Source organism: Alexandromys fortis, unplaced genomic scaffold, assembly GCF_014885135.2.
Source record: "Alexandromys fortis isolate MF-2015 unplaced genomic scaffold, M_Fortis_MF-2015_v1.1 scaffold_62, whole genome shotgun sequence".
NCBI lineage: Eukaryota > Metazoa > Chordata > Mammalia > Rodentia > Cricetidae > Alexandromys > Alexandromys fortis.
In genome coordinates this window covers 6,865,798-6,878,514 of record NW_026067942.1, presented here as the reverse complement: position 1 = coordinate 6,878,514, position 12,717 = coordinate 6,865,798, and the positions used below count along the sequence as shown (strand labels likewise).

Genomic DNA, 12,717 nt, shown 5'->3' with positions numbered 1-12,717 from the left:
CACAGCACTGACCTGTAATGGACATGAGTGACTGTCGGCTTCCTGTATCCAAGGATCCAGGTCTGAATGTCTATTGGCTCAGCATTGGGATAAGCTATGGTTGCATCTATTATCCACTGGAGGCCTCTTGATTTGCACTCTGAAGATAAAGAAAAAGTGACTTGAGTTGGGCAAGCTTTCCTGTCTCTGCAGAACAGAATTCACTGAGCAGCTGGAGCTTCCTGATGCACGTGGTTTGAGATAAGAGGCGGACTTTGCTCCTGCTGTTTCACAGTGCACCTAGCATACAATTAAGGCACTCTTACTATAAAGCAGATTACTTCAAAACAAATAATAGAGCACTATTATTTATTAAACATGCCTCATTCAAATCTTAGGTAAATTATGCACTGGCCAGGTTTCATTATATATTATCACTCCTACACAAATCAGCCCACGGAAGGTCAGAAGGTAAAACATACATCATAAAAATGAAAAGCAAACTTCAAAGCCAAATCAATAAATGTATACAAAAGTCATGATTTATAACGGTAATACTTAGGGGACATTAACAAATACAGGAAATGGAAATAGAACTAAACGTGTTTCTACACACATTGTTATTGGCTACTGTTCTTGTTTTAGCACTTCAGCAGGAACGATGAGTGGCCACAGTTGGGGAGGAGACGGGAAAGTGCTGTTTAGACCAGTCCTCATCCATGGATAGAAGAGTGAGCGACAACAGGACTCCCCCCAGGGAACCCTGGCTTTCAGTGTTTTAAAGTATAGTTATCTGTTCTATAGGTGAAGGCTCTAGACCACCTTCCGGCCTAAATCTAAATTGTATCAGGAGTCAATAATATATTAATTTTCCTTCTTAGGAATTAAGACCAGCTTTAAATACCTTAAAAGATTTTAGAGCAACATTCTGAATGGGCATCATTTGTAAGGAGGAACAATTTTTCTCTGAGCATGGTGACACACGTCTGTAAATAATCCCAGCACCCCAGCACTCGGGAGATTGCAGCAGGACAGCTCCAAGGTCAGCTGGGGTTACATAACTTTGCCTCGAAAATCAAACCAAATCAAACCAATCCAAAGCATAAAATAATCAAAACAAATGAACGAATGGGCAAAGAGAAGGGCAGAGGGGACAGACGGCAAACATGGTGAAACAGAGCACAGTTGGCAGCTCATCCAGTCATTACAGATTCTCTGAACTTTATGTTTAGGAATTTTCATGATGAAAGGAAGTATAAACAGCCCAGGACAGTTCAGCTCAGGGTGAGTTATCATACAACTCATCAATAAACAAGCAGATGATCCTGATACTTTTATTTTTTTATTTTTTATCTTTTTGGTTTTTCGAGACAGGGTTTCTCTGTGGTTTTGGAGCCTGTCCTGGAACTAGCTCTTGTAGACCAGGCTGGTCTCGAACTCACTGAGATCCTCCTGCCTCTGCCTCCCGAGTGCTGGGATTAAAGGCGTGTGCCACCACCGCCCCGGCCTTTCCTGATACTTTTAAAGGCCATCAGGCAGAAAAGAATTCTGACATGTACCTGGTGCACACACTAAACACAAAGGTAGGGTTTACGTTCACAAAGGATAAAATACTAATGAATGTGACCACCACAGAAAACAGTGGAAAATGTCAAATATCAAAAAAAAAAAAAAAAAAAAAAAACAGTAAAATACTTTTCAGGTATTCTGATGACTTAAAATTTAAATATATTAACTATGGATAAATAATAAACTCTTATAAATAGAAATCGAGGCTATCTGAAAGAAAAGTCTCTTTTCTCATGCCTAGGCAACTGTCAGCACATTGTCCTTTCTTTGAGGCTGAACCACCCTGGGCACTGCCTGGGTGGACGGTGCAAACACCAGTCTTTAATGGGACTAATTATGTTGGGAAGACCTTTGCTTCCAGCTCTGGCCTGCAAGACACTGCCACAATGTCTCTCCGGCAGGGAAGCTACTCTGAACGTTCCTTTCTAGTAAGAGACTCTTTCAATTTGCCTTTTTAATAGATGATGAAAGATTAAGAAAGCTGACTGCCAAGCAGCTGCTTGGAAAAAGCCAACGAAAGGGAAAATGCAGTGCAATGTCCTGGGCATTATTTCTACATCTGCTCTGTACAGAATCTGAGACATTTCTGAGAGCCACTCATTTCAACATTTGTTTAAATAATACCAAAAGACTTTAAAAATGCTATTGAAGAAACTGGCCTTGTGGGTCTCTCTGAGCTGCTTATCAAACACTTTTGAAGAAGATGCTCTTGCTATTGCAAGCACAGCTCCGTGAGACTTCAGAGCTTGCGGGCCCAGGGAGCTACATCACTGAGCGTTGCTTACTCTTTCTTGGCTATCAAAACAGTATGGAAAACGAGCCACACTGTACAGCTCATGGGACAATCTCTGGTGTCTTTCCTGTCCCTCATTTCCTGCTGTCTGATGCTCACATTATTTTCACAAGACTTGTATGCATCCCTCCCACATACACACCCTGTACAGCATAAGTACTTTGCCAGGCACCCAAACTCTCCATATGCAGCAGCTGCTTGGCTGTGTTACACAGACATGTGGGAATTTGCTTACCCATTCTCCCTCTGGCTGGTTTATTATATATAAGCCTGTGACAAATTTGCATTACTTATATTTGGATTATGATTATTGCTTTTTGACACAAAGCCTCATTTTGTAGCCTAGGCTGACCTAGAATTTACTGTAGCCTAGGTTGTCCTTGAACTCAACGCAATCCTCCTCCTCAGATTCACCAGTGAGTGCTGGAGTTACTGACTTAGGTTGTTTCCTTTTGATCATTACGTAGTAGGGTGACTGAGTTGTTTATTAATACCCTAAAGGTCTCAAATACTGACAAGTTACACTAACTTTGTTGCCTATTAAAGCAAACAAAACCTTCTAGATTTAGTAAGTAAAAAGTAACTTGCATCATTAGGGGTAGAAGTCTCCCTGAGTAACAGCACAGGCAGACATCTCTGACTATGTGGTGTCACCCTGAGTAACAGCACAGGCAGACATTTCTGACTATGCGGTGTCACCCTGAGTAGTAACAGCACAGGCAGACATCTCTGACTATGCGGTGTCACCCTGAGTAACAGCACAGGCAGACATCTCTGACTATGCAGTTGTAGTTATTTTAATGCATTATTGTGAACACCAACTAAAGAGACAAATAAAGAGATAATAACCTCATCCTCTCCCGACTTAATTCTAATTGTCAAAAGTTATTTAAACTAAGAATTGGGTCAGGTGTAGTGGCGCAGGGCTTTAATCCTAGCACTCAAAAGGTAGAGACAGACAGGTGGATCTCTGTATTTGAGACCAGCCTAGTGTACTACATAGTTTCAGGACAGCTCAAGACTACATAAAGAAGCCCTGTCTCAAAATCCCCAACCCAAACAAGCAAACAAAAACCTAAGACAAAAAACTAAAAACATTGGAACTCTAGAAAGCACTTCACTAAAACAAGACAAGATATTTTAAGGCTCCTACCTAGGCCTTTAGCATCTCCTCCCGCTGGACTTCCATTTTCCTGCTGCGCTACAAGTGCATTCAGGATAATGCTTGTTGCCCCAAACCTTGGCAAAGTGACATGTGTAAGAAATGGCAAGTTATTCTTCTTAGCAAATGCCTGGCTTGTTTCTCTCCTCTTCCGGAGGAAGCCCCCTTCAGGAAACAAAACAATCCATTTTCGATCCCTGCTCCTGTAATTATGTTCTAGGTGCTTCTTGAGAACCAGCAGCTGTTGGTCACGATAGGATCTTCCCTAGAAGACACACACAGTAAGGACAGGCACAGCTGCAGTTAAAATACGGAGATTAAGAAGGAACAATTGCTTCAAAACTGAAATTCAACCACAGGACAGAACAGTGGTTTCCCCCAATTATTTCTCTTTTTGACTACTCGGACTTACACAAAGGAACTTCTTCCTGGAGAAAGAGCAGTTCAGCAGGTGGGTGGCCACACAGTAAGTGTCTACTATTTGCCAAGTACAGTCCCAACACCAGAAATGGGAGTACACAGGAGACACTTGGGAAAGTGCTAAGTGTGGAGTACAAACCCCACTGGGAATATGTTTTAGGAAGGAAAGAAGGAGATCAGGAGGAGTGAGGCGAGCTGATGTAAGCAAATAACTAACAAATAACATGAGGGAATGAGCCACACAAAGAAGGAAGGCAGGATGCTCCAAGTGACAAGAGCCAAAAAAGATACAGGTCCAAGGTGGGAACATGCTTGATATGCTGGGGCCTGGTGTTGGGCACACATCTTTAATCCCCGCATCGGTAGGCAGACAGGTGGCTCCTTGTGAGATCAAGACTATCCTAGTCTACCTAATGAGTCTCAGACCAGACTGTGTAGTAAGACCAGAAAGAAAGGGCCTCAGGCATAGGGGTAGGTTTTACTGCTTTTTGATTTGTTTTATGAGTGTGTGTGTGTGTGTGTGTGTGTGTGTGTGTGTGTGTGAGAGAGAGAGAGAGAGAGAGAGAGACAGAGACAGAGACAGAGACAGAGACAGAGAGCAAGCTTATGTACACCATTTGTCTACAAATGCTCAGGGAGGCCAGAGAGTGTTGGATCTCCAGCAACTGGAGTCATAGGTGGTTGTGAGCAGTCTGACATGAGTTCTGGGATGGATCCTGGTCCTCTGCAAGAGCAATGAGGTCTCCTACCTGCTCAGCTTCCTTTCCAGCCACCACAGCAATAAGCCTGCTTTAAATGCAGAATCGCTGGAGAGTCTGAGGAAGGGATGCACTGTCTTTCTTATGTTACAGGTGAGCCCAACTCTGCAGCAGTCAAGTTCTGCTGGCTTTGTGATAAAAGAAAGGCCATTGGAGGTGAGCTAGGGAGCTGACCACGTTAGGCTAGATAGAGTGTATTCTTGAAAAAAAAAATATAGAAGCGGGAAATCCCTGGAAGCAGACAGCAGGACGATAAGATGAACTGGATCTTAGTTGTTGAGAGAAGAGATAGGATGGCCTGGAGGCTCAAAATGGACAGCCAAACAAATCTACTGGAAGGTCCCAACTTCCAATCAGTATCATAAGTCTCTTCCCTCTTGGTGTGGTTCAGTCGGCATAGTTACAAAGTTCCTACAATAATGAATGAGCTTTCTGCCTTCAGATTAAATATATCAAAAATTAAAAAACAAAGATTCTTAAAACTAGCTTATTGAATTAAGATTATGACTAAGATAGCTTTTAAATTTTCTAGTACTGTATATGAATATAAAAACTTATATAGATATAATACATATATATGCACATACACACACACACACATATATAGATATATACTTTTACTATTCTTAGAAGATTTTGTTAAAAGTAGCCTAGTAGCAAAGTCCCAAGCAGAATTTAAGAAAAAAATTAACTTTTTTTCTTTCTTTTGAGGAGGGTGCCACTGCTAGGTAGAATGACCTTGAAGTGTCCCCCCCCCCCCATCTAAGTGCAGGGATTACAGGCGGGCACAACACATTTCACTAAACTAACACCATTTTCTACCACTCATTCCCATGTTACAGAATTTTACTGCTAATCTCTGAGGGGAAAACGTTGCTTTTTTAGAAATTAATTTTCAGTTACTCTGAAATAGACCTTATGGATTCAAAACTTTGACCGCCATTAAGTGGAAAAGATTTTGGAGGACACACTGTTCATTTTTACTCCCCAGGGCAAACTGGGAACTAGACTTGGTGCTTGAGGCTCGCCACTGACACCAGGGCTCCACTGCTCTACCCGCGTCATTTCTAGACGTCCCCGGGAAGGGACTAGCTGGCTGGACTCTGGACCCTCCACAGGCTGCTGAGATTTCTGCTGCTTGCTTCTGTGCTTTCTACTTTACTTCTGGCTTATGTCTGAATTTGTGGTTCCTCAGGACAGGATTTATTTTACTCATGGTATTAAGTACCATGTGCACAGGATCATATAACAGAGTAGAGTTAAGTACAGGAACACGGAGGAACCACGGCCTTGCTATCCACAGACGTGTTTACATGATGCTTCCCTGCTTTGGAAGGAATTTGTGTGATGCTAGCGTGGACGAGAAGACTGCTGCCCGGGGAAGAGGCTGTGACTGTCACTGTCGCCCTGCATGACCATTCCTGGAGCTTACACACCCCTTCCCACGCCACCGCCATTCATCTGACACATATGCCAAAAATTATGTTCTCCTCCAAACAGTTTCTGAATTTACAAAAATCTGATGCACTCACTTGTCTTACTATGAATTCCTTCAACATTTCATATTATTATTATTATATTTATTTACTGATTAAAAATCTCCAGTCAGGTGGTGGTGGCCCACGCCTTTAATGCCAGCACTCAGGAGGCAGCACGTGGATAACTGAGTTCCAGGCCAGCCTGGTCTACAGAGTGAGTTCCAGGACAGTCAGGGATACACAGAGAAACTCTTTGTCTTAAAAAGCCAAAAAAGAAAAAACAAAATCTCCCCTGATAACTGAGTTACCTCTGGTACCACACAACAGGTACCGTTGCAAACAACGGTAATAGTAGAAGTTAGATAATGTCAGTGCATTCATGATAAGATGATCATGAGGGTAGCAGCAGGCACTGCTCTGGATGCTGCACATGGTTAACTTCACTTCATCCCACAGCTGCTGAGGGAGACTGTCCTTGTTTCCATGTGAGAAGCAGGGATGCGGCAGGTGCTGATCATACACATCCAAAGGGAGGTCTTCTTTCACAGCTGACACTCAGGTCCACCGTCTCAACACAGAGAGCAATGTGCGCCACCCACCTGCCTTATAAAGAAGTCCCCATGAATCAGAGAAACAACTCCAAAGTTTGTGTACTTGAAAATATGATCCATCAGCCACATCATCTGGGCGACAACCTGAAATATTGAAATACAAGACATGGTTAATTCAGTGTTGGAAATGAGAAACTTGCTACTATGTAGCCAAGTCTCCATATTTTCAATATAATCATCCACTTTAATTAGTAACTAAATATTTTTTATTCTTTTGATAATTTCTTATGCATTTATGTAACTTCTACTCCTCAAACTCCTCCCTACTCCCTCTCAAGTTCATGAGCTCTTCTTTTATTATTACTATTACATATATTCACAGCCTGCTGAGTCCATTTAGTGTTGGAAATATTTTAAATTTAATGCTATTTCTACAAACTCAGTAGGTACTAACAGAGTTTATATGAAAAATTACAGGTCCTGATTCCTAGTGTTAGAACACTAAGTCATAAGCACACATAAAAAAAAAAATCAAACTAGGGCTTGAGAGATGGCTCAGAGGCTTAGAGCACTGACTGCTCTTCCAGAGGTCCTGAGTTCAGTTCCCAGCACCCACATGGTGGCTCGCAACCATCTATAATGAGATCTGGTGCCCTCATCTGGCCTATAGCACATACAGACAGAACACTGTATACATAATAAATAAATAAATCTTTAAAAATAAATCAAACTAAAACTGGCCTGGTGGTGATGCACACCTTTAATCCCAGCACTCGAGAGGCAGAGGGAGGCAGATCTCTGTGAATTTGAGGTCAGCCCATCTACAAAGTGAGTTCCAGGACAGTAAGGGCTACACAGAGAAACCCTGTCAAGGCAATACAAAGGTCCATAGGTGCTTGATGTGGGAGTGCCATATATCAATCTGTTGATTTCATTGGTTAAGTAATAAACACACTGCTTGGCCTCATAGGTTAAAGCATTGGTGGGAGGAATAAACAGAATAGAATTCTGGGCGGAAGAGGAAGTGAGGTCAGACTCTGCTCTGCTCCCAGAGAGACCATCAGCTCTGCTCTCTGGAGCAGAGACACCAGGATGGACGGAAGCTAGACTCTTCCCGGTAAGCGCACCTTGGGATGCTTACACACGTTATTAGAAATGGGCTAGTCCAGGTGCGAGAATTAGCCTGTAAGGGCTAGAGTTCATGGGCCAAGCAGTCTTTAAATGAATACAGTTTGTGTGTTGTTATTTCGGGCATGAGCTAGCCAAGTGGCCAGGGTGTTGGGGACGCAGCCCCGCCGCCGCTTCTTATTTCAACAGGTGCTGCCTTAATTTTCAGTGAGACGACCACCACCTTTCCTAGACTGGACAGCTCACAAACATCAGAAGCCCCACATGTGTAAGAGAATAGGGTCTCAGCACTCACATCAAAGCCACGTGTGGAGAGCACTCATGACCCCAGTGCTGGGGAAGGGCAGATAAGGTCGAAGGGGCTGGTCAGTGAGAGACCCTGTCTCAAAGAGTAAAGTGGAGGTAAGTGAAGAAGACAGTTCACTTCAACCTCTTCTCTATCTCTCTCTGTGTGTGCACACGCACGTAAGCACACATGTGTGGAGGTCAGAGGACAATTTTTAGGTGTCAGTTCTTTCCTTTATCATGTGGGTCCTGGGGATAGGGCTCAGGTTATCACCTATGGTGGTTTGAAAGAAAATGGCCCCTGTAGGGAGTGGCACTACTAGGAGGTGTGGCTTTGTTGGAGTGGGTGTGGCCCTGTTGGAGGACGTGTCACTATTGGAGGTGGGCTTTGAGGTCTCTTATATCCTCAAGTCACACCCAGTGTGAGACCACTTCCTACTCTCAGCTCCTTCTCCAGCACCATGTTTGCCTGCATGCTGCCTTGCCTCTGCCATGACAATAATGGATGAACCTTACTGAACTGTAAGCGAGGCCCAGTTAATGTCTTCCTTTATAAGAGTTGTCGTGGTCATGGCGTCTTTTCACAGCAACAGAAATCCTGACAAAAGCACCAGGTTTGGCAGCAAATGTCTTTATCCACTGAACTATCTCATCGGCCCCAAAGAGGTATTTTTAAACTGATCTACAATTCTATCTTTGAGAGACTATGGGATAAGTAATCAATGAAATAAATATTTCTCTTAACCTCTGAGCCATCTCTCCAGCCCTCAAATATTTCTACTTGTCAATATAAACTAATATTGACTCATGCTTATAAAGCAAGAGGAAATAAATTAAAAACTGTAAGAGTTGAAAATGATCTCCCATGAAACTAGTTTTAAAATGTGTCTAGATTTCAAGTTATCTGACAATATCAGAGAATTATAAAATTGCTAGGGGAGGCTGGAGAGATGGCTCAGTGGTTAGCAGTACTGCTGTCTGGCAGGGGACCCTCTTGGATTCTCAGTGCCCTCTTCGGGAACTAGCTTCCGGGGATCAGAAACCCTTTTCTGGTATCCACCAGCACCCACACACATGTGACATACATCCACACAAACACATAAATGTACAAATAAAATAAATGTAAAAAGTTACTCTGGACAGGCAATTAAACTTAAATTAATTCAAATCTTACAAAAGCAAACAAAACAAGCTTCCTTTGGTTCACATGACTACCTAACATTAAGTTAATATTCAGTTATCGTCCTCAACTAATAAAAACTGGAACATGGGCACATTTTATACTGATCATTTGAGTCATTCTTTGAGAATTAAGGCCACTTATGCACATTGCATGCTTTCAAAATAACTGTTATATGTAATTACCATTATCAGCGAGACTAAAAAATGTTGGCTAATTGGATATTTGCCTTTCCACCACCCCAAACACACAGTTTTATGTTATTAATTTAAAAAACAAACAATGTATTTATTGTAAGAACAAATGCATCCACACAGCAGCAGGTTCTCTTTAACAATCTGAGACTCTTGATTATAAGGATTAAATTTATTTCACATTCCAGCAAGATTACACCCCTGCTTTTCAGATAAGAAAAAAAGATTATGCAATAACTAAATATATTTTCATTTATTTCATCTCATTTTCTGACTTTATCTGGTGATTCAAAACTCTTTAAACCTTATGCTGATTCTTACCTTACCTCAGGCATTGCCAAAACCATTTCACTAGAGGCGGCCTAACTAAATTCTACCTAACGCTGAAAGCCAAGAGTTTGTGCTCACTCCTTTGCAGAGTGGCCTGTGATCTCCAGGTACATGGCGAGCTCACTCTCAAACACAAGCTATCCAATTGCAGTTACTGTTATAACCTCATCTCCCACCTGGTAATGGGTTGCTGGCTCCTGGAAAGAAGATTGAGTCTTTACTTCTTGTTTGTTTTTGAGACAGGGTCTGTCTACACAGACCTGGCTGCCCTGGAATTCGCTCCATAGACCAATCTGGCCTCAAACTCACAGAGATCCACCTGCCTTTGCCTCGAGAGCTGAACTAAAGGCGTGGCCACCATTGTCAATGAGCATTTACTTCTTACAGTCATTCATCAGGACCATTAAGCAAGCAGTGGACATCTATTATTTGGTTTACTTAGTTTAGGGTCAAATATGAACACCTATAGTCTATATATTTTATATATATTATATATGTATATATATATATGGTTTTCTAGAAACATAATTTCTTTAACTTCTCAGGTAATAATTCTTTGAATGACAAAGGCCAACCATATTTTAAATGTACTCAATTTGTTGATTATTTTTAATCATCAATATAAGTAATGTGAAATCAACAGTTCAAACACTGGTTTATCAATCAACACTAGACACTATCCTAATTATTTATCTTTTAAAGTCTTTACATTCCCTTCCTGGAGTGACTGAAAACTATATTTTTCATATTAAATCTACATCTATGTTTTAAACAACGAGATACTTGAATCAATGTTTCTAAGTCCATCCCTGAAGGCTATCTGCCTGAGGCACCAAAACTGCTTACCGGTCCTTTGTCTTGTAGGCACATCATCAATGTACACACATCTCCAGTTGCCTGGTGGTTCACCAACATCACCGCCTCATCATTAGAAATTGCTTTAATATCTTCCCCCCATTCCATCACTGTAAGAATAAACATTTCAAACTGTCATTTAAAGATTGCCATGTTACCAGAGACCTTTCATTTAAACAATGGTACCCAGTAATGACGTCTTTTAAGTTTGGAACTAGGCTTATTTTCTATGACAGTCACGATGTTGACAACATTTAGAGTCCCAAAATATGAGTCCCATTAAAATATAAAGTGGTAGTATTTTTTATTTATCCTACATTATCCAAATAGCTAAAATTATAGGTATAAAAGGTGTTTATAACAATTCAGGAAAACAGACAAGAGGTGATGATAATCCCACGCTGGTGGCACACATCTTTAATCCCAGCACTTGAGAGGCAGAGACAGGAAGATCTCTGTGAGTTTGAGACCACCCTGCTTCCATCCAGAACAGCCAAAGCTTCACAGAGAAATCCTATCTCAAAAAACCAGAAAGGGGGAAAAAAAGAAAAGAAGAAAAAGAAAAGAAAGGAAATAGAAAAAAGAAAATTATCGTAAGATAAATATTCATGAAAGAAATTCAGAGTATTTCTACTTACAACCCCCACCCCCCAAACTACATCATCACTGTGATGTTACTAAAATGATACGCTGTATCCATTTTAGCTATTTTGTAAGGTCTCTCACTCAGAACCTGCCTCTCTAGGGCAGGTGACAGAAACTAAAACATGCCATTCTTGTGGCTGGTCACGGAAACACTAATCTTCCCCATCTTTCTCTGGCCTTCCTTGTCTGGTAGACAATAAGGCACTTCAGAAGTTTTGGCACACATCTAGAGAAGGAATGTGCACAGACAAACCTCTCTAGGTTTTACTACCCATCTTGTTAACATCTGGTAGGCAAGGAAGTCCCTTTAGAGATGCAAAAGGGCTCAGCGTTGAGAGCTGGGCATGGGAAGTTCTGGGAGCGCTTTATGCTCTTTCCTCCAGACCTTGCCCTGCGAATCTTTTCATCTGTATCCTTTGTAATACCCTCTATAATAAACCAGTAAATGTGTTTTCCTGAGTTCTGTGAGCCACGTAAGCAAATTAACTGACCCCGAGAAGACAGTTGTGGGTCCCCGATTTAGAGCAACCAGTCAGAAACACAGGCTACAAACAACTGTGACTGGGACCTGTGGGGACAGGCTATCTTGGGGATTAACTGATCTGATTCTATCTCCAAGTAAAGAAAGAGCAGTAGAACTTGAATTAGGGGACTACCAGCTGGCTTCCAATGCAGAACTGCTTTCTTGCTTAGAGTATCAAAGGAAAAATCCCACCCATCAGGCATTAAAAGTGATTAATGTTAAAAAGGATGCAGTAGGGAAAATAAAGCCAGAGATGCTTTTACAGCTCTGGAAATGGCCCCAGGCTTTCTGTATGTTAGGGAGGCATTATCACCGAGTTACATCCCCAGCTCCTTGAGAAATACAACTGCGTGTTACGTATCACACTGAATTCCAGACTTAGTAATACCAGTTATCATTACATGACTCCTAGATTGTACCAAAAACTGTCTCAATATTTCAAAAACTGCAATTTTCATTTTTTAAGGAAGAAAACAAATTAGTTTAAAATATCTGGGTGGAAAGGCACTGCATCAAAAACTCCTTGTACATTCTCAGGAGAGTAGGTCACAGAAGAAAGGCAGCTGAGCGCCAGTTTTCAAGCATCAGGACTGTACAGAAGTGTCTTGGCTCCTCACCACTGGCTCAGGACCTCAGCCCTACAGTGGGGCAGTCTCTGGGCACAAGGATGAGGAGGCCTGAGGCATTCCCTCCCTTTTTCTCACTGTTACCCAGCACTCTATAGAGTTTCTTACGCAGAGGATTTCACATGAGCTCACTTGAGAAAGGGTGCTACTGAGTTTTTCCTCCTATTGAAACCAGTCGAGCAAGGCATCTTTCCTTTTATATTAGCAATCTCAAATCTTAAATCCACACTGAAGAGATTTC

The 12,717-nt window shown here is 41.7% G+C and overlaps 1 protein-coding gene across 2 annotated transcripts in view; it reads right to left on the bottom strand.

The window, feature by feature from the left end:
* Lpgat1 (lysophosphatidylglycerol acyltransferase 1) overlaps positions 1–12,717 on the bottom strand; it is a 55,711-nt gene that overhangs the window by 16,113 nt on the left and 26,881 nt on the right. For both annotated transcript variants that reach the window (XM_050148234.1, XM_050148235.1), the window contains 4 exons: positions 10,674–10,792; positions 6,759–6,854; positions 3,495–3,768; positions 13–139 (listed from right to left, as the gene is read on the bottom strand). In XM_050148234.1, coding sequence (XP_050004191.1) covers positions 13–139; positions 3,495–3,768; positions 6,759–6,854; positions 10,674–10,792 — 616 coding nt within the window. The remainder of the gene's footprint in view (positions 1–12; positions 140–3,494; positions 3,769–6,758; positions 6,855–10,673; positions 10,793–12,717) is intronic.